Here is a 25,772-nt window from a genome sequence, read left to right on the forward strand (position 1 = left end):
AACAAGAGAAAAAATGCTTTTTTAGTGTTTAAAGATCTTTCTGAAGTCATCTTACCTTCTGCAATGCATGTGTTTGCATCTGTGAATAGCTCCTCTGATTCCAAATATATAAAAAAAGCTAATTATAGTTAGTATGTAGTGTGATTGTGACATCTAGTAAATCCTACAATGAAAATCAGACTGAATTCAGAATTTTACTGAAAGTCTAAAATTGTGAGACAATAAGTTTGGGACTCATCAGTACTTTTATTTTTTCTCACGTCAAACTTTTTTTGTTACCTATTTTTTTTTTCTTCTTCTTTTCTGACAGCAATGGGCTTCCATACAAAAACAGGCTGATCATGAAAATACATTGTTCCAGTCTGTGGCCAGGCAACACTTTCATACAGCAAATTCAACCTTATTGAGACGCAGTTTGTTAGAATCAGTTTGATCCAGTCCAACAAAACCAGCCGGGTTTAGCGCAGATTTTATTTTCTTGCCACAATGACATGAAACTACTTCACGAGGCATGCACACAGATAATGCTCATGTGGTCAAAATGTACTACAATGCATTGTAAAACCTTTACCCAGCGGTTAGGCTTGTTTCTGTCACAGTGTGTGATTCACAGTTCTCTCTTTCCCTCTCAAGGATAAAAGCCAACATACAGGTGGGGGACATGTTTGCAGTGACTAAACCTGTGTTTTTAGTTTTGTTTTTAACATGAGCACAATACTAGACGAGTTCTCTTTATGTACAGACATTCTAATACTGCTTATGGCAATGGGACAGCTCACACAACACAGTTACATTCACAATCCACTCATAGTATGCATGAGTTTCAGTCAGGAACACTAAAGATGAACATACAGTAGAGTAGCACACAAAATAAACTTCATTTTCATACGTGTGACGTTGATATCAAAAGCATAGTTGATGCATGTTAATAGTTTTACTCGGTTGCTTGTTATTTAAATGTGTGTGAGTGTTTGTACATGAGATTTATAAAAGACTCCAGAGATTGAACTCTTGTATTGCCGTAAAATGAAGAAAATGAAAAGGATATGGCGTTTTTCCCATAAACCCCTGCTGCGAGCATTGGTTTGATTCACATGTACATTATATCAACGTAGCATATTTAAACCCAACATTTCAGACACTTAACTCATTCACTGGCGACTATGATTTCAGGCATTTAATTGTGTCTTTGCCATCGTCACAGACCATTTCAATTCAACAGCGAGATTCAATAAATATTTACAATGCAGCTGTGGCTCCTCCCCATCCCCCACCGCCTTCACCTGCAATATTAGCAAAATATGTATTTACATGAGAAATAAATAAACAGAGAAGAAAATGAAACTATACAAGAAGTATAGTAGAAGTATCATATTGCATTACATGAGTATAAAAAATAAATTGTGACGCATTCGCTTGATAAGTCCGTCCACACGATCTCACGGAAGTGACACAGAAAAGCACTGACAGGACAAATAAATAACACACACACACACACACACATTCTCTTCAGCTGGTCAGATGGAAAAATCTCATGTCAATAAAATGGCTGTTGCATGTTAAGCACAGACAAGGAAGAGATGATGAAGAATTGAAGTGATCATCTCAAACAAAAAGAAACAAAAGAGAAATGAATTGACAGGGAGAAGCAATCCTCCCCCAAGTCACTGGTCCGCTTGGTTTGCCCCGTAAGATAACCAGCCAATCACAGCGGGCAGCCTGTCCTGTGGAGCGGCCCCTGGCCATCGTTCATATGTACATCGGTGTCTCCTGTCCTGTTAGAAGTCTGAACATGGCTGCCGGCATGGTCTTCATGTGAATCTGTCAAAAAAAAACAATCTCAATTAAAAGGCCAAACATACAGAGTATATTTTCACATTTCAAGCTGTAGATGATTGTGTGTGTATTATTTGTATGTAAGGTCCATTTAAATTAGAGGTTGACCGACGGTTGATTTTTAAAGGCCAATATAATAATAACGTTTGGAGCAGGGAAAAAAAAGTACATCGACTCAAGTACCACACTTAGGTATAATTTCGAGGTACTTTACTCTAGTATTTCCATTTAATGTAACTTTAGACTTCCACCACATTTCAGAGGGAAATATTGTACTTTTTAACTGCAATACATTTATTTGACAGTTAGATATTAGTTACTCTTAACATAAAGACAAACATACAATATAATGCAGTATTCATTAGCCGCCCTAGATGATGGTTTTAAAGTAAAACCAAAGCTGGAAACAGTGCTACTGTACTTTTGTCTGACTCTTCTTGTGTACGTTTTAAATCTTGATTCATCGCCTGGTTTCTATAAAGCAGACTTAAATTATTCCACTGTGCAACATAAAAAGTTGTGTAAAATCAATGGCCACTGAACAAGATATACTGACCAGCATGCAGTAGGCCGACCGTTAAAAAAAGGTAAATGCATGTGACAGCTGGGTGAGAGGAACGACCTCAGCGGAGATTTTGATTCTGCCGTCTTATAAACTATACAGACCCACACACAGAGTTACCTGTGTAGCGATTAGTGAAAGCAGTACAACATTTCAAACACAGCCTCAGACTTGTGCTCCACGCAGAGAATAACTTGACAAATCCTTCACATTTAAAAGCTTCAATAGGTTGAAGCCATCCTTCCGCAACAGAAACTTGTATTTTCACACATTTTTGCAAGTGTGTACATTCGTATGTTATTGTGTGTACGTGTTTGTGTGCATCAGTTTAACCTCGCCAACAGAGTTTGAGAGGGCCTGGACAATCTTCTCATGTGCTGTGGCCACCACACTCTGCCCATTGATCTCTATGATCCTGTGGCCCACACGGACCCCACCTCGCTCAGCAATGCCTCCTCGCATCAGACTGCATATCTGACAAAACACGCGAAAGGAAACGGACTATAAGCATAATAATATGCTGATGAATGCTACTAGAAGGGTAAAATGTCTGCAACGATACAGTGATGACATCGGGAAAATGAGGCTGTGAGGCTGGGAATTTACATCTAAAAGAAAATGATCAAATGGAAAACTGCACATTACATCCTCCCTAAAATAATGGAATTATTTATTTATTCATTTTTCAGCGGGGAACATATTTGGTGTACAAATATTGTGCAAGGCAAAACATGAATTTATCATAACGCTGCAAATGACACAGTGTTTCTTCAGAGTGTTCAATAAAGAGAAATAAAATAATGAGCAGATTATTCTAAACTGAGACAGGAATGTGAAACAAGGACATGATGTAAGGCAAGCAATACAAAATATACCATGCTTAACATCAAAGATAACAATATATCTAAGAGAGAAACACAATCACGCAGTGCATTTTGATATTGTTTTGAAAAATTACATTTTGTTAATATTCCAAATATAAAACCTACAAGCCAGAATCATACTTACAATGCCGTTCTGGACACTGAAGCCCAGCTGATACTTTAGATCTGGTCTCTTAATGAGGACGGTGGTAACAGGAGGGCAACTGACAATGTTCATTTTCACCTGAACCTGGTTCTTCAAGCCCTGAAACACAGAGAGACACTCAAACTTAAAAAATGCTTGTTCATTTTCATGGAAATGATGTGGTTTAGACCGGTGTTTGATTACTATTTAATTCACAGCTTCAGTGTCTCTGTACCTTAATGATTCCCTGACAGGTGGCGAGTGGCAGCCCCACTAGGCTGGTGTTGTTGATGGACATGATCTGGTCTCCGATGCTGAGCTTGCCAGAGCGAGCCGCTGGCCCGCCGTTCATCATGTTGGCTAAGATCACTGTGGGTAGAATGGAGCCCCAGCCGGACTCCACAATCACCACACCCAGGATCTCCCCTTTACTCTTCTCCAGCTGCAGCTGTGGAGACGAGACAGATTGTTGGTCGCTTTCATGTTTCATCATGCACAGAAACTGACCATAATTTAAACAATACTGACCGATTTCAGCCTATAACAGTGCTATGACACTAACATTTCATCAGTTTTGTCTTTTTTTTTTTTATCTGAAAAAGACGCAGGTGTCAGCATGCTTGGGACTTTTTTTTCCCCTCCACCAGACAAGCACCGGATTCAGCTACATTCAACTCACTTCCACCTAAAACAATATGATTTCTTTGCGATACCTGTTAGAAAATTCACTTTGTCTAGCTCCCTTCCAGTGATCAGAGCAGAGATCTGTGGTATAACAGCAGCCCTGGAGCTCAGAGGGTACAGCTGGGGGATATCACGATACATACAGTAACATGAGACCATAGGAAGTTGTGTTCGTCATTTCCCCTTTTCCCAAATCGTTTAAGCCGAATGTCACAATTCCCGAGTTGATTGGAGAGTCGGAGCCACAACTATATCAGACATTGATTTCCACACCATCTCAATGAACAGTTTTAAACATAGAAATAGAACAGGAGTAGAACAGACATTGAAGTGTTTGCCGTGGTCATTTGACGAGGTCAAAAGAAAACTGTGATTGTTGTTTTTATGGTGACAACACAGGTCAGTGTGTCTTTAACGTGCGTTGCTAAGCCAAGCAAGCCCAGTTTTCCCATCACTACAAATGACTCACGTGCCTCTAATATAGCAGCTGCGTGGTGGTGCCCATGCTGCCTCTCTGCTCATCCAGCAGAAACTGTTTCACGGTTTCTAATTCTCCAAAAGCCTCCAGTAATGCTTTCAGGGCATAGTGTAAAAAAATACGCTAGCGTTGACATGTTCCGAGTAGATGTTACTGTACCACCTGCCTCTGAATCGGTCTAATTAGTGAACAGCTACTGTATACTTGTGTGTTTCTCTCATGGCCCTGCAGCATACATGTTAAGTCTCACAGTTCTTATATTCTTGTTTTATTTCCTGCACCGACACAAACCAACAAACTTCAGCAGAAATAAAATCGTTCAGTTGTAAGAAGCACACGTGTTTAATGCACGCTTAACATAGACCAACCTCTTTGCAGTTTTCAGAGTTAGAGAAGTGAATGAGGTCGTCATTGTACATCTCCTGGGTGTTGATGATATCGCTGTACTCCTTCTGACTCAGGTCCTCGGGGTTAATGCCATTGGCTCTCAGGAACTCCTGGTAAGCTACGCTGAACGCCTGACCGATGGACTGAGCGATAAGCTGGGCCTGCAAAACAGAAAAGGCAGGAATCATGACAGAAACATGTGTTTGTGATCCTGTTTTGTTAGATCCACAGACGCTTCACTGAGATGTATATAAACAACAACACAGTGGGGAAAAAAAGAGAGCATCCTGTGGCATCAAACGAAGTGGCATTGAGGTTGCCAAGAATATGTGAAGCCATAATATAAATAGATTTTTGCTTAACCTATTTCCCATTAAAAGAGGAGAGCAGACAACCAACCTGTGATTGAGAATGTAAAAAAACGAGTCAATAAGAGCAGAAATCGATCGCTAGAGGTAATGGATAACTGGTTGAAAACCTGACCAAATCAAAGAGAGAAATATCTTAATATTAACACTTCCAGGATCGATGTGTCTTATATGAAAAAAAATGATTGTAACAACGTCCATTTCTATGTAATTAATAGTGTTCGAATCTAATTTAAACATGACAGGTGGTATTGATAAAGGTGATTTAGGGCTGTGGGGGCTGAGTGGAAAAATAATTGGAAACCGCTGCTTTATAGTACCCTCCATTCAAAAACACGAATGTTTTCTACCAAGACAGGTATAAGTTGTAAAAAAGTGAAATTAGTCAAACGTGTAAAAGTGAAAAATGAAAACCTGAAGCCTTATCTTGGCTGTGAGAGATAAGATAGATCATGAGAATAAAGAGGATAAGCATTTTGCAAGCTCTCCTTATTTTCTTGTTTAATTGAATCCTACAATTGAATATAAATCTCTTGCAGAATTTGCAGACGTTCAAGGCCCAAACTCTCAAAATCAATATACTGTGAATTAGTTTTGCAGAACAACAAAAAGTAAAAAAAACAACAACAAAAACACAGGCAAACACTGATTAAAGCCAGCAGAGCTACAATAACAGAAACAGTTTATAAGTTGATGGATGAGCGGCTGAATGCTTCTATTATAACTCTGGCCGCCCTTTAAAACCTGGCAGCAGAAATTAGACGAAGAGAGGACAGATTGGAGTCCAGCCTTTATACTGACTGGCACAGACACTCAGTCGTTGGCTCCTCAGTGCAACATTGTTCACGTTGCCAAGTCTTGCTGAATCTGCTTCAACAAGACAAGCAGCAGCTCTGTGAGTTTAAAAAAATGCCCAGCCAATTTACATAATTTCATGTCAGAGGGTTACTCTATTTAGCTATTAAAAGTTGCAAAACAACATTTCTTTTTGAATTTCTATATATTTGTGACAATGTGGCACAACCTTGAAAATAACAACATTCAGAATAACAAATCAGAAATAATATCCGACAATCAAATAACACGTACGAAGCAATAAGTGTCATCTCTTTCTTATCTTTAGATGTTGGAGGACTCATCTACTGTACGATTACATAACGAGAGAAAAAGAACCTTCAGTAACTGACATCTCGCTGACCTCTGACGCCAGAGGGGTTTAAAGGTGTCGATTTCTCTCATAAACCCATTAACACACAGCAGGTTCGTGATCTTGAAAACACACAAAGGACTTACATCTTCCGACTCAAAGACATGGCATATCATCTTGTACTGCTTCTTTGCCTCGGGGGCCCCGGGTGTAGTTTCGATACAGTCCTGGGAGGCCGTGCGTGGCATCCGGCGCCTCGCCATCAGCACCACAATGTTCCCAATGTCAGCAATGTAGGAAATAGTACGGAGCGCGTTGTCCATCATTGTTTCCTGTTGACATATCAACCAAAAGCACCTACGTCAAATGCATCCTTTAAATGTCAACCCTGCTGTGTTTACAATACTCTACAGCCAACTGTATGACAGCACATACTGTGTGTTAGTTTATACGTGATGTCATTTAATCATTTTAGATAAAGACATTTTGGATTCACAGCTGTGATCCCTGAACTCAAATGAAAAACCCAATTGGACTTAATATATGATAGCAAAAAATACATGTATAATATATATCACAAAGACGATTTAGTGTCTCCAAACCAATTCCCAAAAAGCAGATGATATCATCAGTGCAGATCTTTAATCAGCGATTTCCAGTTAATGGAGATGACTCTGGTTCATTATTTTCATGCTACAGCGACTCAATAAAGTAAACCGCTAAACTACAAAAAGTTAACTATAACTGCAGCATAATATACACAGTAAACAGTATTTGCTATAAATAAATTATGTCCCGGAGGGTCAAAAGCTGCAGACAATAAATAGACAAATACTACATCACAATTAAACATTTTAACTGAGATGGAATATTTCCCCACAGTAAGGTTTCTTTTAGCGTTTCTTTAATACCACCATACTGTAGCTTTGAAAAATATGTTGTACGTGTAACTGGTAATCATCCTTTTTCTGGCAACAGTCGGTTTCCTTTGATCAGTAATATTAGCAAATTAAAGCACCAGCGTGCAGCGGACTTGTTTCCTTTCTTTGTCAAAGCTGCGTGATCCTTTTAGGGCAGAGTGGGATGAAAGTACTGCTGATAGAAAACATGCAGGCCTACTTTTGATTGAATTCAAAATGACTGTATGATCTGATTATAGCCCAATGACGCCGCGATGAATTAGATCTCCAGTACAGGTGCACACAAAACCCAGACGGGGTTTGGATATCAGAGTGTTTGTCTCGATGGAACAAAGTGATTTGAAATCATGTTTGTTCACTCAGTCAAATAATTGTCGCGTGTCATGATGTCGATTTTAACTATGGAACAGCAGTTTAGAGACGATATGGACTTAAGGTGAATCTGCATGTTTGCTGAGAGGAACTTGTATTTGATCATGTTTTATGATAATATGCTAAATTAAATGTCACATTCATGTCACATTCACTCCATTAATTCTGTCGAGTGGTTTTATTACAGTAGCCTAATTGTTGGCGATGCTCTAGCCCCCCTTTGGAGTTGTTCTTATTATGAAGCGATGTCAGAAACCCCATGCAAGCTGCATGGAGCCTTCTAATTGTAGAATAATGTATTTTTTACTCAGAATCTCTCTCTCAAGAGTGTCAGTGATCAGTGGCAACCAGATGGAAAAAGGAGGAAGATATAAACTGCATTGCAGCACGCTGTTTGCCAGGCGGCTGACGAAACACACACACACACACACACACACACACAAACACACACACACACACACACACACACACACACAGCAGCTCAGACTGGAATACTGCAAATGATTCATCTATCACATATACATTTAACTCCTACTGCGAGCACAGAGCTCTATTGGGGTTCCCAAAAACTGCAAAGCTTTGGGAAGCGTTTCTACTTCTATCAAAGACTCTACCTCCTGTGAAGACTTGTATTGCTGCTTCACACAGCTGCTTTTTGTAAAGCTAAAAGGTAAGAGCGGAGAGAAGCTTCTACAAAAAAGAAAAAAAATAATTAAATGAAAGATAATCTGGCAGATAAATGTGATTTTTCATTCACAACAACATTCAGAAAGTCAAACAGAGTTTATTCTTATCATGAGATTAAACAAAAAATAAATAGCAATCAGTTGTGGGGTTTCATAAGAAGCAGTTTGTGTCACCGGTTAAGCTGCAGTTATGACAGCTATGACACATCAACTCTCCCCTGATGTTGTGTAGCCCTGTGTAGCTCAGTGTGAGGCCGAGGTGATGTCAGGGTAAACAGCTTTTACTCCGACAGGTGAGAAAAGACTCTTTAGACACGTGTGCTTGCTGGTGCTCACCTGCGAGTCTGCGTTGAGGACTTTGATCCTCTGGGTGGAGATGAACAGATCGACCTCAGTGAGGGTTTGAGCATCTCCCTCTGCACCCTGTGGCAAGATAAAAGAAAAAGAAAAACAACAACAGAAGAGTGGGTCACATCATCTTCCTTGACTTTTATTGTGTAAGATCTTTGTGCCAAACTTGACTGTTCATGGTGATGTAGAACCACCTGAATGGTGTTCGTGTTAAATGTTGGAAAGCAGCCTTTAAGTTTCGACATCCAAAACGCATGCATGTATAGTTTAGGGGCCAGCAAGGCGAATGCTTGTTAGATGGACAGGTTTGTTGAGTCTAAAGGTGAGGTGCAAAAGGCAGAAAAATAACGTTTTTGGCAGTGGTGTTAGTTTATATCAACTGTCCAGGCACAAGGACAGCAAGATGGCACAGAAACAAGAACTGGCTTAACACTAAACCCTTACCAGCTGGCTGTTTTGCCCATTTCCCTCTAATCACTGTGTACTGCAGACTAATCAAATTCTATTTGGTTTTGCTCAATGAAACTAGCCTGGCGGATTTGAAATAAGGCGACAAAAAAAAGAAAGATAAAACAGATATAGCTGTGCCTCAATATTTCATGAAAGGAGACCATGGCTTGTAACATCCGTTAGTACATCCATCTTTATCCCAACAAAGTGCCTGAAGGCGCACAGAAACCAACCAAAGATAAAGATGAAAAGACACTCTTGGCGTTAAACCCATTTATGATTGCAGCCATACTCCCAATTCAAAATCCAATCTGCCTCGTGGATTTAATGCTTAACAGCCTACAGAGGCTATTGATACCGCACTAATGACAATCACCCTCTTATATGACGGACTTCTGCCTGTCGCATTGATGCAGTGCATTCTGAAAGCTGATAGTAAAACCTGATGATTACCACTAAAACTGTGATGCCCAGTTGTACAAAAGTAAAAGAACAAGAATGGACCAATATTTAATTTAGGCTCTCCTTAGTTTTTCATAACAGTGAGCCTAAAATGCATGCAGTCACAGCTGAGGTTGTTTACTACCTCTCTCCGCAGTACCTCAGGATGACCCAAGTTCAAAGTGTAAATTATAGCAAGAATTATCTTCTGCCTTGGCTGGTGAATACTGTGTTAATCACACAACAATTAGGCATGCACTGAATTTCTATCTCCCAAATACATAATTTAACTTACTTGAGGGTAACTGCAATGTAAATACAAAATATGAAAAAGTATTTCCACACACTAATTAGAGTAAGTGAGGTTCTTTGCTGTTCTCTTGGCTAAAATACAGTTGCGTGTCCTTGACTCTGAGGTCAAAGGTTATTGTATTTTGTATGTTGTGCTGTTTGTTGTCAGCAAAACCTAAACTGGACAAAGTATTTCACTTTTCTGTTATCATTTATCTTGGTATATTTGAGGAAAGGTTGTTAGACATCTTTGCTGTGTCAAAATCCACCCTCATTAAATCACCAAATCCTCCAAAGCTTCGGATTTCTAAGTTTAAGATAACATTAATTTGACTGTTATTAATAGCACATGTATTACATAAATCACTGGAGAATTCTTCCTGCACTCAGTTAGAGAGTAAAAAAAGAAGAAGCATGAATCAGTCATACACCAGACACAACTATGTGGTTCATTTATACCTCAATATGTTTTGTGCCTATAATATGTCATTACAGTCTTAAACATGCATTTATGATTTCATGAAAGAATGTCAGTGTTTTTCTGTACTTACAGCTCTTTCCCACCGGTCATTGCACAGCATAATACTCAGTTAAATGACACTGTATTAAGAGAAACCCAAGATGTAATACAGCCTGGAGCTTCTCCCACAGTATTCACTCCTGCTCACATGTCTTCTGTTGTGTCAATGTGCTGCTGTTAAATTTGGATCCAGCAGTTCTCAGTCTTGTGCCTTACAACACACCTTCAGGCTTATGAAAGACTCTCACTGCCAAAATGTATAGTCCTTCATATAAAACTAAACACGTTTGTCCGGTTTCCCAGAACTGAGACAAAGATTTGTTCGACCAAATTAATGAACACGACAAATGTGACAAAGACACAGATGGGGGACGATACACAGAAACAGACAGGCACGAATGAAATGAGAAAGAAAAAAGGTGAGAGTAGAGGGAAGTGGCCAAAGGGTCTTTATTTTGCTCTGTTTATTACACACCGCCTTTTTCTTGATTTTGGCAGCCTTCTGTACCCTCTGGCAGCCAGGCAGGCAGGCGATGGGACAGGACAAGGTCAGCGGATACAGGAGCACAAAAAACAGGAGGAAGAGAAGGAGGAAATAAAGAAGGTGAATAAAAGACGGTAAGACAGTAAAGCCCCAAACCAAACAGCAGGTGTGCTATCGCTGCTCTCAGAAACCGAGAGAGAGAGAGAGAGAGAGAGAGAGAGAGAGAGAGAGAGAGAGGGATGATGTGCGTGTGGGTGGATATCTGATACAAATTAAAACAGCAATTACAGAGGGTAATAATTGCCCTTTCTCTTTTAAAACACAGAAAACCCAAAGCGTGCAAATATGAATTGACACTGCAGTCTTGGCATCTGTATGAAGCTCTATTCGGAGGTCTAAAGTGTCCGTTTTGTGGTCAGAACATTTACCAAAAGAAAGACGATGATTAGGCCCCCCCTATATCTAAAAGCACTACAGCTAAGAAAGACAACAAAGTCTGTAATTCAGGTTGTGTTCATGTCACAGTCTAAACACTATTACCAGGAAAGACATGCTGGAAAACAATCAACACTCACAGAGGCAGGGGAGGGGATAAAGCCCAGAGCAAGGATTTACACTAAGCACTTGGGGTTTGTTCTCGGGGCTGCAGTAAAAAAATAAAAATAAAATGACGAGGTTGAGCCACTATGTTTGGAATCAAACAGCTTATCAACGTGGAGGCAGTTTTACATAGCTAATGTGTTTGATTAGTTCATCAGTAATTCTGGTCTTGGCGTGGGCCCGAACTTACACTGATAATCTTTTGGAGTACTCTTAGCACTCTGTAATCTTTCAAAATCAACCCCTCTGTATAAGGTTCACGCTGAGCGAAGGCCCCTCTCTCCATCTGCCATCGACCAGAGGAAATTATCTTGACCCCCATTACATTTCAGAGAGTGAGAATTGTGAGGGATTTAAGTTTTAAAGCTCCTAATTATGGATATAATGTGATACAGTATATTTACTTGTAGGAGTCTGGTCATTTCATGCATTAAGTGTCTGTGAGAGGGGGTTTGAGGAATGTGCTGGAGTGGGGGTTGTGTGAAAGTGGCTGGGAGAGGTGTGAAGTTTAGGACAATGGGGCATAGGCCCAGGTGGGGCTTGTTGGACTTCAGCCAATCAATGAGCTGATCGATGAGCTGAGGAATGCAACTTTGAGGGGACAAAGGGTTTGAAACTCTGGGGGTTTTCAGATCTTCTGCTGGCCACCGAGGAGGCAGACCAGCCTTCTGGGTGGCTCGGATTGGATCTCACATTTGATTTTATATATAGGTTTGTTTTGTTATTAGTAGTGTGATTCGGTTTGTAACTGTCTGTATCTGTTTTTATGCTTCTTGGATAATAAATCCATTTGATTTTTACTTTAACCTGCTGTTGTGTTTTGGAGCCGATTGAGAGCGATTTCGCCCTGTGTCCAGAAGTTATGGCCATAACAGACTGGATGTTTCTAATAGTATCTAAGACTCTATTCGTTTTTTTTTCGTTCAGAGAAAACGTCCCAAAGGGAAGAATCTTTTTTGGGTTTTCGTTTTGTAAAGTTTCCTCCTCCGTGATCAGCTCTAATGCAAGACAGAGATCTGAGGCTTTCAGCAGCATCTACTGCTCTGCTGAGGAGGAGCTGAGCAGGGAGGGAGAGACATCAGCAACGGGTGAGTGAGGGGGGGGGGGGGGGGGGGGGGGGGGAGAGGGTGAAGCTGCATAAATAATACATCAAACAGAGTCAACATCGTGGCAAAAAGAAAAAGCAGAAAAAAAACAGTACAGCCTTCTTTGCTACAATTCACCCGGTAAACTTATTTTTGCTCAGTTCAGCACTAAGTGCATCTCTGTGCTTGTGTACGTGTGGGCTTGTTTGGGTTTATATGGAGAGAATATACAAACATGGCTGCACCCCCACTGCCTCGTTGGTGTGCAGTCGGCTGTGGCCTTTCAAATGTCAAAGATTAAATGTCGTTTGCTGTACAGCTTTTTATTTGTTAACGAGGGACAAATCAAGGAGATAATGGACGACCCCTTGTTCAATGGACGTGTTCCAAGCAGGGGAACGCAGTAACAATGTGATAGCTTACTGCTGCCATGGTTTCATCCTGACAAGACTTTTTGCAGAGAACGCAATTGTGCATGGCAGTGAGTGAGTGAATCTAATCTGAAACACAGATTAGATAAATGTGGACTGATGCCTGAAGACATTGTCATGTAGGGCTGTTAGATTGAAACCAGCCAAAAGACTTTCCCTGTCACCCTTTTCTTTGTTGCAGAACAGCCTTTGATTGGGTTGTGACCCTTCAGAGTGAAGTTATTAGAGATTTGGGATTGAAACTTTGACTACAAAATGTGAATCCACTAGTTTAGCAGATCATAACAGACTTTGAGCTCTAGTCTTTCATGCCTCATGCATGGTTATGATGTTGACACTGTGCCTCATGATTATGGCTAAATATCAAAACTGAAGACATTTTTAGAGAACAAAACCAATATCTTCACTGGCATTAGGGAAGGTTCTTTAGAAGTTACAGAGTGACGTCTCAGCACAGCGTGAGACATCATGGCGGAGAGAACAAAAAGATGATAACTCCTGTTGTCACAAAAGCAATAAAACCCTTTCACGTAAGGGAGGTAATCTCAGCAATTTATCAAAGCATTTGGCGAAGAAGCAGAACACAAATGTGAAGAAATGCACAGTTTTCGACAGCTTGGAGAGCAGCCGTACATCCTCGTCCACTGAAGGCAACGTTAGCGATGCCATACGGAGTTTGCTAAAAAAAAAAAAAAAAAGCTAATAACTTAGCTCATTGTTTATCTGCGAATGTATTTGAAAGATTTTGGAACTTCTTGTATTGCTGCTCAAGAAAGACTATTTGTATACATACAAGTATAACAAAGCAATGTAGATTATTTTCTTAATTAATTGTCTTTTTTTTGCTCACAACATAATAAAAAAGAACCGATAAGAGTATCGATAAGGAACCGAACCGATAAGCAGTATCGATAAGAGTACTAGTATTGATAAAATCCTAACGACCCATCCTTAACTGGCACAGACTGGAGTTCATTGTGATGGGCTGCTATTTACTTTTTCATGCCATTCTGATGTTTTCTGATATCATGCACCTGGAATCTGATCAGAAAAACCTGACCTAATATTTCAGATGTAAGACACATAAGTACAGTAAGTTTTCTTACCGTATTCCCACTGGGCAAACACTCTCATTATAGCATGTAACTTTCTAAAAGTACACTACTACACGGGAGGTCATTTAATATTTAGATACACAGTCAAGCTTGTGTTCACATGAGAGGGAGGTAAAAGAGACTGGTAGCGACCAAAACATCAATGCTGCATTATGTCATCACGAAACGATGTCCTTTGATCACACAAGTTACGACATGTGAGAAATGTGAGAAATGCTGAACGTCGAAACATTTTGAGGAGCTGTTTCCGTAAAGTCAGACACAAGCACTTTGGGGCAGAGTAACTAATCAAAAATAATATGAGTCAAGCTCCTATGCTGCACTGGTACCATCCACAGTATTTCCCTCAAACTGCACTGGAATATCATCATCACAACATTAGTGAACAGCAGGGAGCAAATGTCAACGAGGGAAATATTAGGTTCACATGCCAGCAGTCCCATTATCGAGCCAGCTGCGTCAAACAACCAGCCCTGCGGCCAAATGTGGCCAAGTTCTTCAGCTACCCTAAAAGACCACTCATTCCTTATTTATGACTGTAATGTTTTGCTCAAATCCCAAACAGCACTGATGTCCATGGCAATTGTATTAGGAGCAATCTGGACCAGACGTAAAACAAAAATTACCTCACAATAACTATTAAGTATGATGAACCATTTATTAAACAATATGCTGAAATAGCTTGTTTGAGTTTGTGGATCTATTTTCCCTTGCAGATATGTACAGTAATGTAAGAAATGAATTCAGAAAGTGTATTACAAATACGATCAAACATGCAGTTTGCCATGTAAAGCCACTGGATATATTTCCTGCAGGGCTTTTGTATATTTTGAGTGTTACCAATTCAGCCTGAACTACAACAAGATGACTGTAACATTATGCTAGCACCTCTGGGGAGAAGGAGAGCTGCTGTCATATAAAATGCTCTTTCAGATTGGGGCAGCACACCAACAGCACTGATCGGATGCTGCCTTCTGGGGTGCAAAAAAGCACATCTTAACAAAACTAGATGTTGGGCAATAGGCTCTCAAATAGGTGTTTTCCACTCCAGGACATTTTTTAGGACACAGGGAACCTTTCTAAAGGAACAATCTCAACTTATGTTCCGGTACCCAAAAAGTCCCAACTCTTTAACATCAATGTTGAAACAATTTACAATATGTAGTCAACTTTTCCAACTTCTGTTTCCAATCTGTTCAAATGTTAAAGTTGTGATACTGAAAATTACAAATCTGCTCTTCAGACTCAGTCAGGACTGCACAAAGTAACTAGCAGTACCAAATAGTTGCAGGAATTATGGGACCAGCGGAAAAGCAATCCGCAGCTAAAAGTCCCCTTTGCACGTTCCTGTTTGCATTTCCACCTCATCTGAAGAACCGTAAAGATTAGGCAAATTAGACCAATGACAAATTGAAAAACTATGGCGCTCGTAAAAAGGCAATTTTCCCACACAAGGATAAAACAACACAGTCACCCGGTTGATATTTGAGTTTTGGAGTTAAAATGAATAAAAAAAGGATGCTGAAAACTGAGAGTTTTATGGTAATTTCTTTCTGCTGAAGAACAGAACAAACAATATGCAAACGTTTTTTTTTGTGCTCACTCTCTTTGTTCGCTCATCACCTCTATCATTCACCCCCTCTCTCTGGGTTGCTTGCTGCTCTCTTGGCTCAACTAGTGGGAACATATATTTGTCTTTCATATTAACAAACAACAAGCAATGTCCACCCCTCATCCAACCAGTAATACTGGTGGTGCCCAATACTTGTTTATTTTATGAAGAAAGCTGTACACAAGTTGAAGCCGCTGCAGTGCCTGTGTTTGACCAATCAGAGAGATTTAGCCCTGCAAACCCCCCCCCCCCCAACAGTTCCAGAGCCGTCTAAAAGTACTACCTGTAGCTATCGTACAGGAACTAAATTAAGTCCTGAAACCGCCTATTATTTCCTGAGGTTAGTTCCTGGGAATGTTTTATCGAAAAGGGGCGAATGATCCTTATATAAATCTGGGCAACTCGTCCAGAGGAAATGTCAAAACTGAAAAAATGTTGCCTGCTGATTGAGGAGAAGTACAGGTATGGATAACTTCGGGTCAAAAACGAAACACAATGGATGTGTGTGTTTGCGTGTTTGAGTCAGTGTGTTTTGGAGTACCTTGACCCTGCTGACAGCTTCCTGGGCCTGCATCATGCGTATGTTCTTGGAGGGGTTCCTCTCAGACAGCAGCTGTGTGGAGCCCAGGTAGTTAGCAGCAAAGATAATTCCATCAATCAGGTCTTCTGGTTCGCAGGGTCCTGGGACTGGGCCAGGGAGAAGCAGAGAGGATGGTGGTTAACAGGGAGACACGGGGAAGGACACAGTGCGGTTAGACTGAAGGGGTCGGGTGTGTGGTGGGGAGAGTATTGTAATCACTGCAGACAACGTGCTGTGCAGAGAAATAGAGCCAAACGCTGTTGCTCTGCAGATGGAGATATGGCGATAACAGGCTGGATGGAAATCAGCCGTGAGACGGCCACTGGCTGTGAGCTGATGGAGGTGCAGGGCTGGTGGGAGGCTGGGCTGAGATTAATCTGTGTCTCTGATATGTAGATGTGGACTCTCAGACACCCACTCAGGGACACAATGTGCTGTCATGATCTGAAGGAGCAGGCAGGCAGCTAAGCCCCTCATACATTATTAGGCCTAGATTATGCCCAGAGGCAGAGAAAGGACTGGAGGAGTTATATCAGGCCTGTGAAATGACAGACTGAAGACAAAGCCATGCAGGGAATGGTTCCATGCAATTAAAATATCTTGATTTCATCATTCAACAGGTGTGCAGACAGATTAACTTACCATCGACAAAGCTGGGGTACGATGTAACCTTCTTCGTTGGCTGGAAGAAATAAAAACAGGGTATGACCGATAAACGCTTGTGAACATGTTCACAGAAAGAAGTAAACCAGTCAAGTTTCATTCCGTTTCTGAACATCGTTACACTTGGCTAACATCTGCTGCTTTTACTAATGTATGATACTTTATTCAAACAGCATGTGTCAGTTCATGAAATCAAGCAGCAAAGCCTATATATTTCATTTTAAAGAGCACCAGCCAAAATATTTGGCAGGATGAGCAGGGAAGCCTGCTGATACACTTAATTATTAGAAAACAGATGAAGAGAGAATCTAAAAGAGCATCCCATGCTGTAAAGCCATTTGTCTGCTTATGAGAGGTTTATGAGAGGTCATTGCTTTTTACTTCCGGGATTGCGATTGGACCCTCCCATCATGCAAGACATGACGCCCTCCTACTCTTTGGCAATTGCCATTACAACAAAAAACGGGTTAAAAAGTCGCCCTGCCAACACATGCACACAGTTACAGATGGACTTACACCTTTGTACTTCTACTGATCCAGAAACTGGGTATATGTGCCTTGCTCAAGGGCACTGAAAAAGTGCATGTGGGGAGAGTGCAAAGCGTTACTCATCCACTTCACACATCGACATTGCTGTGGGAGGTGGAAGAGAGAGGATGTAAAGGAGAGAGAGAGAGAGAGAGAGAGAGAGAGAGAGCTGTGAAATGTGAAGTGATTCATGGGATTCAAACACTCATTTCAATGGATCCATTTGATCCTCTAACCTGCTCACTTCACATTCAGAAAGCTTACTGTATTTAGGACAGGGAGGTGTGTGTGGAGCCTGTACAGGAAGCAGCGACTGCAGACATCTTAGTGAAAAATGGCGGTCATAAAAACGCGAACAGACACGCTGCTTAATTACCAGGATGCTATCACGCCGTAAGCGAGGACATGAGCTGAGGTTGTAATTACTCAATTACTCAGACAGTCACACACACACACACACACACACACACACACACACACACACACACACACAAACAACAATATCTTAAGTGTAAACGATCTCGCATCAGCTAAAGTTTGATGAAGGAAACACTGCAACGGAACATCTTACCTCTAGTACATTGTTGTTCTCCAGGGGAATGTTGAGGTCGGAGCGCTGCTGTTTTCTGGGTTGCTCTGCACCGTTGCTCACCTGGCAGGTCAACACAGAAGAACAGGTGCGAGCGGATAAGAATTAGAGGAGGAATTCTGTATGTATAAGTCAAACACATGGAAAACACAGAGTGGGAGGCAGAGGTTCAGGTTGGAGGAAACGTCATGTGACTCGTGTAGGTGGGCCTGCTGAGAGTAACTCTCTGGACTTATAATAACAAATAGAAAGGGTTAACTTATGAATACAATTAAACAAAATCATGGGCGAGGCAGTCTCTTGTCTTGGTTCAAACTGGCACATGTTTACGTTCTGTCTTTCACTTGTCCTCTAGCAGGCTCTTTCTTTCGTCTCGTCTCTCCTCACTATGTGGACATATTCTGAACGTCCACGGAATCACACAGAGGGAGGATTACATTTATTCCCCTGGATATCCATCTTGCAGTCCACAATTGCTCATTAGGATTCAATCGTATTACTTGTTGAAATGAAATCCTCCTGCCAGTAAAACCTCCTCCTCCTTGGTGGGGCAGTGAAGAAGTGAAATTCAGCCCTTGTCGCTGTGCGCCTGGAATAGAAATTAATTACACAAACATGACACTAGTAACCTCCTTTGCGTAGAGAGAGCGAAACATAAAGTCCTGATCAGTATTCATCATGCTGCCCAACACAGTTGTGCAAACAACCATTAAATTAATTAGACCCGTGTTGTTGTTCGGTGGGATGGATTGCTAAACTGTGTCGCTCTACAAAACTACATTCATGTACCGACTCCAGTCCAACCTTGTACATGCCTTCATCTGTAACAGAAAATCTTTTTTCTATATGTAGAACTTTAGCATCAATTAATCGGCACCGCTCAATTTTAAACAATTAGCATAATTAGCATTCACAAGCCCGGCACCAAGAGCACTGGCAGCTATGTGTACTGTACATGTGAGCACAGATTTACTAATGGAAATGCAAAACAAAATACCGATAAAATGAAACCTATTGCAAATAAGAAGCATTAGATAAAGATAAAGGCGCTTTTTAGGCACAACATATTACACAATCATAATTACCGGTACGCTTTGGCTTTTGCGGGACAGTCAGTGGTCTTTAACAGTCTTGGGGATTCATGGAAGCACTTTTTAATTTAAAAGCACTTGACTCTTTCCACATCGGTGATTATACCAACATCATTTGGGGCTGTCAATCATGATCAGCTGTCTAGATCAGCTGGTCTCTCCAGCTAATAGCACAACGACACAAGGACATCGTTAGCCGATCATCTTGCTGCTGTATATCTTAAATATGATTGTCTCTCTACCTTCAGTACGTTCAGGCTGCTGTTATGCAACCCTCCACCTTCCCATCTCCGCCCCAATCTTCGCAGATTCATCAGCTTCATCAACTCATCATTCCATCAGCCTCATCAGCCACCATCACCACCAGTGTCTGGACTCCACGGGGGGATTCATATTGTTGCCGCTCAGGGCAATCGCAACTCGATCACAAAATCTACTCGTCAAGTTCAAGCGCCAAAGAATTTCTGTGTAACTCATTAACGCAGCATCTGTCATAATAAATGTTAACTACAAATTATTGCCTCTCCTGATTGAAATAATTCAACACTGACATACTGTTGTTTACAACATGTAGCACAATTTGAAATAAGTATAGAGTACTGCGTAATTTACTTTGCTTTTCTAAAACGCATCACACCAACAGAATGTGTGTGTAGATGACCTCTACGTCCGTCTGTTTTGTAATTCTTCTTATTCGTAATCTCTTGACCCACACTGTGCAGCAAAGCTTTTATTGTAGTCATTGCTGCCCTGGTTCATTCAAAGGTCATGCTGGAGTGCTGTAAACAGAACATTGTATTTGATAACAGAGGACGAAGTGACCTAATCATCTCAGTGAGTCTGGAAGTCATCTGATTCTGCAGTGTGCTGTACGCCCTGCAGACTTAATCTAATTACACTGTCTGACCCAGTTCTGTGTTCAAAATGAACTACATAGTGAATGCAACATGTGCACTCTGTTACATGCTGATACACACAGGTGTGTATACACACACACACACACACACACACACACAGACAGGTGTGTATCAGCATGCTGCCCACAGGAGACTATCCCTGTTCTCCTTTTACCATCTGACTTTTAGAAGATGGGGGAGCTCTGCATGTGTTCGAGTCCATTGATGTGACTGTACGTGTGTGTGTGTGCACGCATCCAGAGCCGTGAGAGGGAGAGAGATGAGGAGGCGGACAGCTCAAGGTAACAGGGGGGAGGGGAAAGGCTCCAGCTATTCTAGGTGGCGATGAGCAACATGTTGTGTAACTCATCTCTAGCGTCTCACCACAAAGCTGCCACAGAGCAATGAAATAGCTGAACTGTACAGTACATTTTCTACAAAGGTACTGGCCCGATATAGCATTATTACGTCAATGCTGTTTTTGGTATGTTCCGTATTTCATCTGTGTGCCTTTGTCTGTAAATGGAGTCCTGATTCAACACATTAGTAATGGAGTCTGGGATTCAGTGGCTTTCCTGGAAATTCAACTAGTTTTGAATTTTAAATATCACCAAACATTTTCCAGTAGTATTTAGACATTTGGACATGTCACCGTATATAAATAAAAATCATGGCTGAATTCCATGTTGCTGTTTGAGATTAGTCCTGATATTGTGCATGGCATTAGTGTTACCTTTTAAAAGGCTTTAATGAGGCTATATCACACATTTTTAACAATGTCTTGACAAGGGGAAAAATGTTTATTCGTCGACTTTCAATGCTGTCATCAGACTACAAAATTAAACTTTTGGCCGTTGCTCAAAAAGAGTGAGAGTGATGCGGAGTCCCTCTCTAAAACAATCTAGCACACGTCATTTTCAGTAAATGACAGGCAGCAGGCGGAAAGTAAGAATCAGTATGTCGTTGTTTTAGGATTATCAACCCAAAACTTTATGAATAAAGAGTGATTCTTAATTGGGTTGGTTGTTTGTTCACTGTAAGTGGGTTAAATGAGAAAAAAAACAATGTTCAAAGCTTTAACCTTTAAAAAAGAAGCTCACCTGCTCTGGTGTCCATCTCTGCCTGTCTTCAGGCGAGCGTGCATGTGCCTTGATGCCCCTCTGGAGGTCAGGGTTGTTGTGGTGCGTGGAGGGCAGGTTCAGGGACTTGGGCCTGCTGTCATGGCGGTTGTGAGCTTGTGGGTAGGGGGCTGCGTCCGGCTTCGGCTGAGGGTAGTCACTCGGTGCAGGGTCCTGCAACAACTCCTCTGGGCTTTGGTCAGTGCCACTGCTTAGACTCCCCATACTCATACTCATCTTGATCTCCGCAACTATTTGATCAATGTCCTCCTCCGCCTCCTCCCCCGTCTCCCCCTCTACCACCAGCACCTTACGGCTACGGTACGGAGAGACTCGCACCGAGTTCCCATTGTCCTCTGGGGCATAGTAGTCTCCAGTGTAGGCCCTTCCATGTCTCTCCTCCTCGTCACCGTCCTCATCTTCTTCCTCATTAGGGCAGTACTCCTCGCTCTCTGCCTCCCCCTCTTCTTCCTGGGTGTGCAGGGTGTCTTGCATGGAGGGTTGGTGGTGGGGATGGTGGTGATGGTCGAGGATGGGTTCTGGTCTTCCATTGTATATCTGTTCATCCGGATCTTGCTCCACCACCTCGCAGCGAACCTCGCCCTCTCCCTCACCCCACTCCTCCGCCCTGTGGCTCTCTTGTCCCACCCACTGCTCCTGCTTGACCTGGCCCTCCTCCCTCCACTCCTCCCTCGCCTCCTCATCTCCCTCTCTCCACTCCTCCCTCGCCTCCTCATCTCCCTCTCTCCACTCCTCCCTCGCCTCCTCATCTCCCTCTCTCCACTCCTCCCTCGCCTCCTCATCTCCCTCTCTCCACCCCTCCCCCGCCTCATCATCTCCCTCTCTCCACTCTTCCTTAACCTCTCCCTCCTCCTCTGTCCACTCTGTCCTCACTGCCCCCTCTCCCTCCTCATCCTCCACCCATTCTTCCTCTTTCACCTCCCCCTCGCCTTCTCCTTTTCCCTCCCCCTCCTCGGCCCACCCTTCCACGGCCTCCTGACATTCATCAGTGTTGGCTCCGCCGGGCTGAATGCTGGTGACACAGTCCCCCTTGCTGTGGCCTTGGCTGTGTTTACATTCTCCCTGGCTGCTGCAATCCATACCTTCCAGGTAGCTGTCATCCTCTGGGCAGTAGCGGATGTAGTAAGTCACACCTTCATCCTCCTCTGCCAGCCCTGCAGGGATTTATGATCACAAACACATCTTTCTTAATATCTGGGTCTTCTTTATTTATATCCCAATAAGCACTGAGCTACTAAAAATTCACTTGTACCTATTACGGATGGGAACCGGTTCCAAATATGCAAAGAATCCTGTGATTCATTTACATAATAATTGCCACCATTTGTTACTACGAATCTTAATATTAAGCGCCGGCTGCCTGCCAAACAGCTGACAACTCATTTAAGTCCAGCCGGGAAGTTTACGATATATATTTTGGATTCTAACAAAAAAGGTTTTGATTAACAATGTGCGATTCATTATGCATGTCGATTTTAAGACCACCAGCCTTCAAAACAATGTGAGCAGTATGATATACCGTCTGTATCAGTACCGCCCCCACATGCTCTATATGAATGTGTGTGTGTTCACTGTTGAAAGATAATTTGAATATATTTACAGTTTTTTTTTACTGCCATTATACGGCTTGGCCCTGCCATATAGGGGGGGGGGGGGGGTGTTCTGTAATTTATTGATACTATACTCACGTCCTGCAAAAGTGGTGCAAAATATCGGCAATGAAAGCAAATCATCTGCTAGTTCTTGTGTCTGAACTTCTTGCTTTCAAGTGCGTGATAAAAAGCACTGATAAAACAATGTTTATTACACTGACTGAGAGCCAAGTACCAGACAAACAGTTACTAAAGTACTATGCCTGTGTTATACATTTTCTATACACTGTGAGTCCAAAACATGCAAGTGTAGTCTGCACACTGTAGTTGTCATCATCATTATTTTATTGGCCCCCCAAACAGTGGCAAATAAATCAATAACACAATAACAATAGTAGTTAGTAGCATACTCATCATGTTATGTTTTGAACATACCTGATGCAACTCAGCCGCCCTTAATGTTGGATCACTAGCAAGTTCCTTTTTATAAAATAATTAGTGAGCTGTTTGTCATAACGTTTTACTTGTGAATAAACATAATGAATGAAATAGTATTTGCCTCAAGTTTGATGCCTGCCTGACTGATCCTTGTGGAAGTCCCTGTCTCTGTTGCACACAGCTACAAGCTTATTTTCATGTGGAAATGTTCATGCTGGAAAAGAAAAGATGTTTGAACTTGGGGGAATATTTTGACAAATTACACCCTTGCTTGAATTTACAAAAACAGTGGCAATCCTGTCAAGTTTTTCCAAAACAGTGCTTGCTCAACAGGGATTAAGATGCTTTTGTTCCCCACAACAATTTATCAAACAGAAATAGAGTGTTTAAAAATCAATAATGGAAGAATGGCTATTGGAGGGGTAATAATGATCAAACATTAATTATCCACATGATCAACATCGTACTCACCGTCATCATAGTCTTCTTCTTCATCTGAGGTGTTGTTATTGTAGTCAGAGCTGGAGTCGTCATCCAGGCTGTCGGCTCCACCGTGGAAGTCTGCCCGGCCATGGTAATCTTGGTCATGTTTATGTTCTGGCGTGGAGGGTGTTGCTGGCCGCTGGTCCTGTTGTTCTGCATCTGCTTGGGTGCTGTACCGCTTCACTTCAACATCTGCAGGTACGTCTACTTCAGGATGCTTGTGACTCAGGTCTTGAGACTTGGGAGAAGAATATTGTGCCTTACAGGAACGGGGGAGGGGTTTCGGTTCATGTGACTCTTTTGGGTAGCGAACTGGGCGTTGCCGAGGAGAGAGGGCTTTCCGATCACATGACTCTGTAGGATGTGGGGTGGGACAGGAGGCGGGGCCTGGAGCAGCCATAATGTTTCCTCCGCTAGTCCCCGGCCTCTTCCTATGAGCCATGACTGGCTGCTTACAGGCCATGCATTGTTATTGGTTTGGTCCTAGGAGACAGATACAGACACAGTGTGAGAGCAACTTCAAATAGGACTCTTAATCCACCCATGAAAGTGCATACACAAGAGTGGAATATACTACAATAAAATAGATAAAACATAATGTTTAAGGCTAAAGATGGTAAGCGTTGGAGCTTTTAGGACGAGTGCCACTGTTTCAGCAGAACAAGATAATGTATACACACATCAAAATGGATAATCTGCTCACAGCAGAAACCCCTTAAAAAAACCACAACATAGTCCTCCATTTATCTTGTTCTGCACTTTGCATACAGCTGAAACACATTTTCAGCGCCTGAGAAACCAATCTACTGTAATTGAACACGGCAGTGTCTGTTTCACATTCAGAGGACCTCTTTTGTGTGTATTTAGCACAACTTTGGCTTCAAAGACAGTGGGCTCAATATATCACTCGGACTCAGCTTTAGAACAATAGACACAAAGACCAGCGCCGTTCTAAGCATACCGCCTTCACATAAACCTAACGGGACACTTCCAGAGAAACAATCAATAGTTTAATCAAGGTCACTTCCACATCGGTGCTGCACATGTGCCCTGATTATATTAGGCTTGATGGCAGAAGTCAAGACTTCCTGATCCTTTAGTAGCTTGCTGGCTGAGAATGGTCAACCATGGAGACAAAAACCTGGTTAAGAAGTGCAGGTGAGAAGACAAGCAAGTAGCCTGATATGTTGCACAAGACTAAAAAACCCAAATGTACACGTATGTCTAAAAACATTATGAAGTTGAATCTCTACCCACGTGATTGGGATGTGATTATTGTGATAAAACAAATGCATAATTTTACCATCAATAACTAAACTAACAAAATCATGGCCAGTCTTTTAAAAGTTACATAATCCAGTTAGATAACCCACAAGGCTTTGTAGCATTGTTATATTAATATTTGGAGCAACAAAGCAAAGGCGCAACAGCGAACAGGTAGATGTAAAGAATTTTAGGCTTAAACATGCAAGCCAGCATAAACACGCACAAACCTACAGATCCCAGGATGAGTGCCATAAGTGCACTTTACTATTAGTCATACTGTATTTTAACAACCAACTACACAAAGTACTTTTCTTTCTGTCAAGCATGCCCTGTCATCCTTTTTGTTGCCATCCCCACTCTGTTGTGCCATCCAGTTGCCATGAACAACTGCCCTCGAGGGGGGTGTTGTTGCTGCTTCCCCCCCCCCTTTTTTTCCTTCCACTTTACCATAAATACATTTCCCATCACCAGAGATTACACTGGTTAATTAGCTCTGCACAACCTGGCACAAACACATCCCCTCTAAAACACAACCGTGGAAATACAGAAAGGAGAATAAACAGAGACACATATGCACAGTTAGTTATTCTACAGGTAGCCAAGTCAGAGGACAAACATTACATGTGCACAGAGGGCACATGCGGCTGTCTAAACATACATGTTATAAATAAATCTGAGC

General features: G+C 41.8%; 1 protein-coding gene across 1 annotated transcript; it reads right to left on the bottom strand.

Moving 5' to 3' along the window:
* Positions 1–1,250: 1,250 nt before the first annotated feature.
* Positions 1,251–24,290, bottom strand: apba2b (amyloid beta (A4) precursor protein-binding, family A, member 2b). The gene is made up of 13 exons (XM_076110098.1): positions 23,816–24,290; positions 21,276–22,468; positions 18,171–18,251; positions 17,051–17,090; positions 16,370–16,515; positions 10,977–11,012; positions 8,785–8,871; positions 6,617–6,802; positions 4,937–5,116; positions 3,642–3,854; positions 3,407–3,526; positions 2,732–2,872; positions 1,251–1,821 (listed from the first exon to the last, which is right to left on the bottom strand). Exons 1-13 carry the CDS (start codon positions 24,288–24,290, stop codon positions 1,750–1,752), a joined length of 2,970 nt encoding a protein of 989 aa, XP_075966213.1. The 3' UTR covers positions 1,251–1,749.
* Positions 24,291–25,772: the final 1,482 nt, after the last annotated feature.

This window comes from Anarhichas minor, unplaced genomic scaffold (genome assembly GCF_050575085.1).
Source record: "Anarhichas minor isolate MPS153535 unplaced genomic scaffold, ASM5057508v1 ptg000042l, whole genome shotgun sequence".
NCBI lineage: Eukaryota > Metazoa > Chordata > Actinopteri > Perciformes > Anarhichadidae > Anarhichas > Anarhichas minor.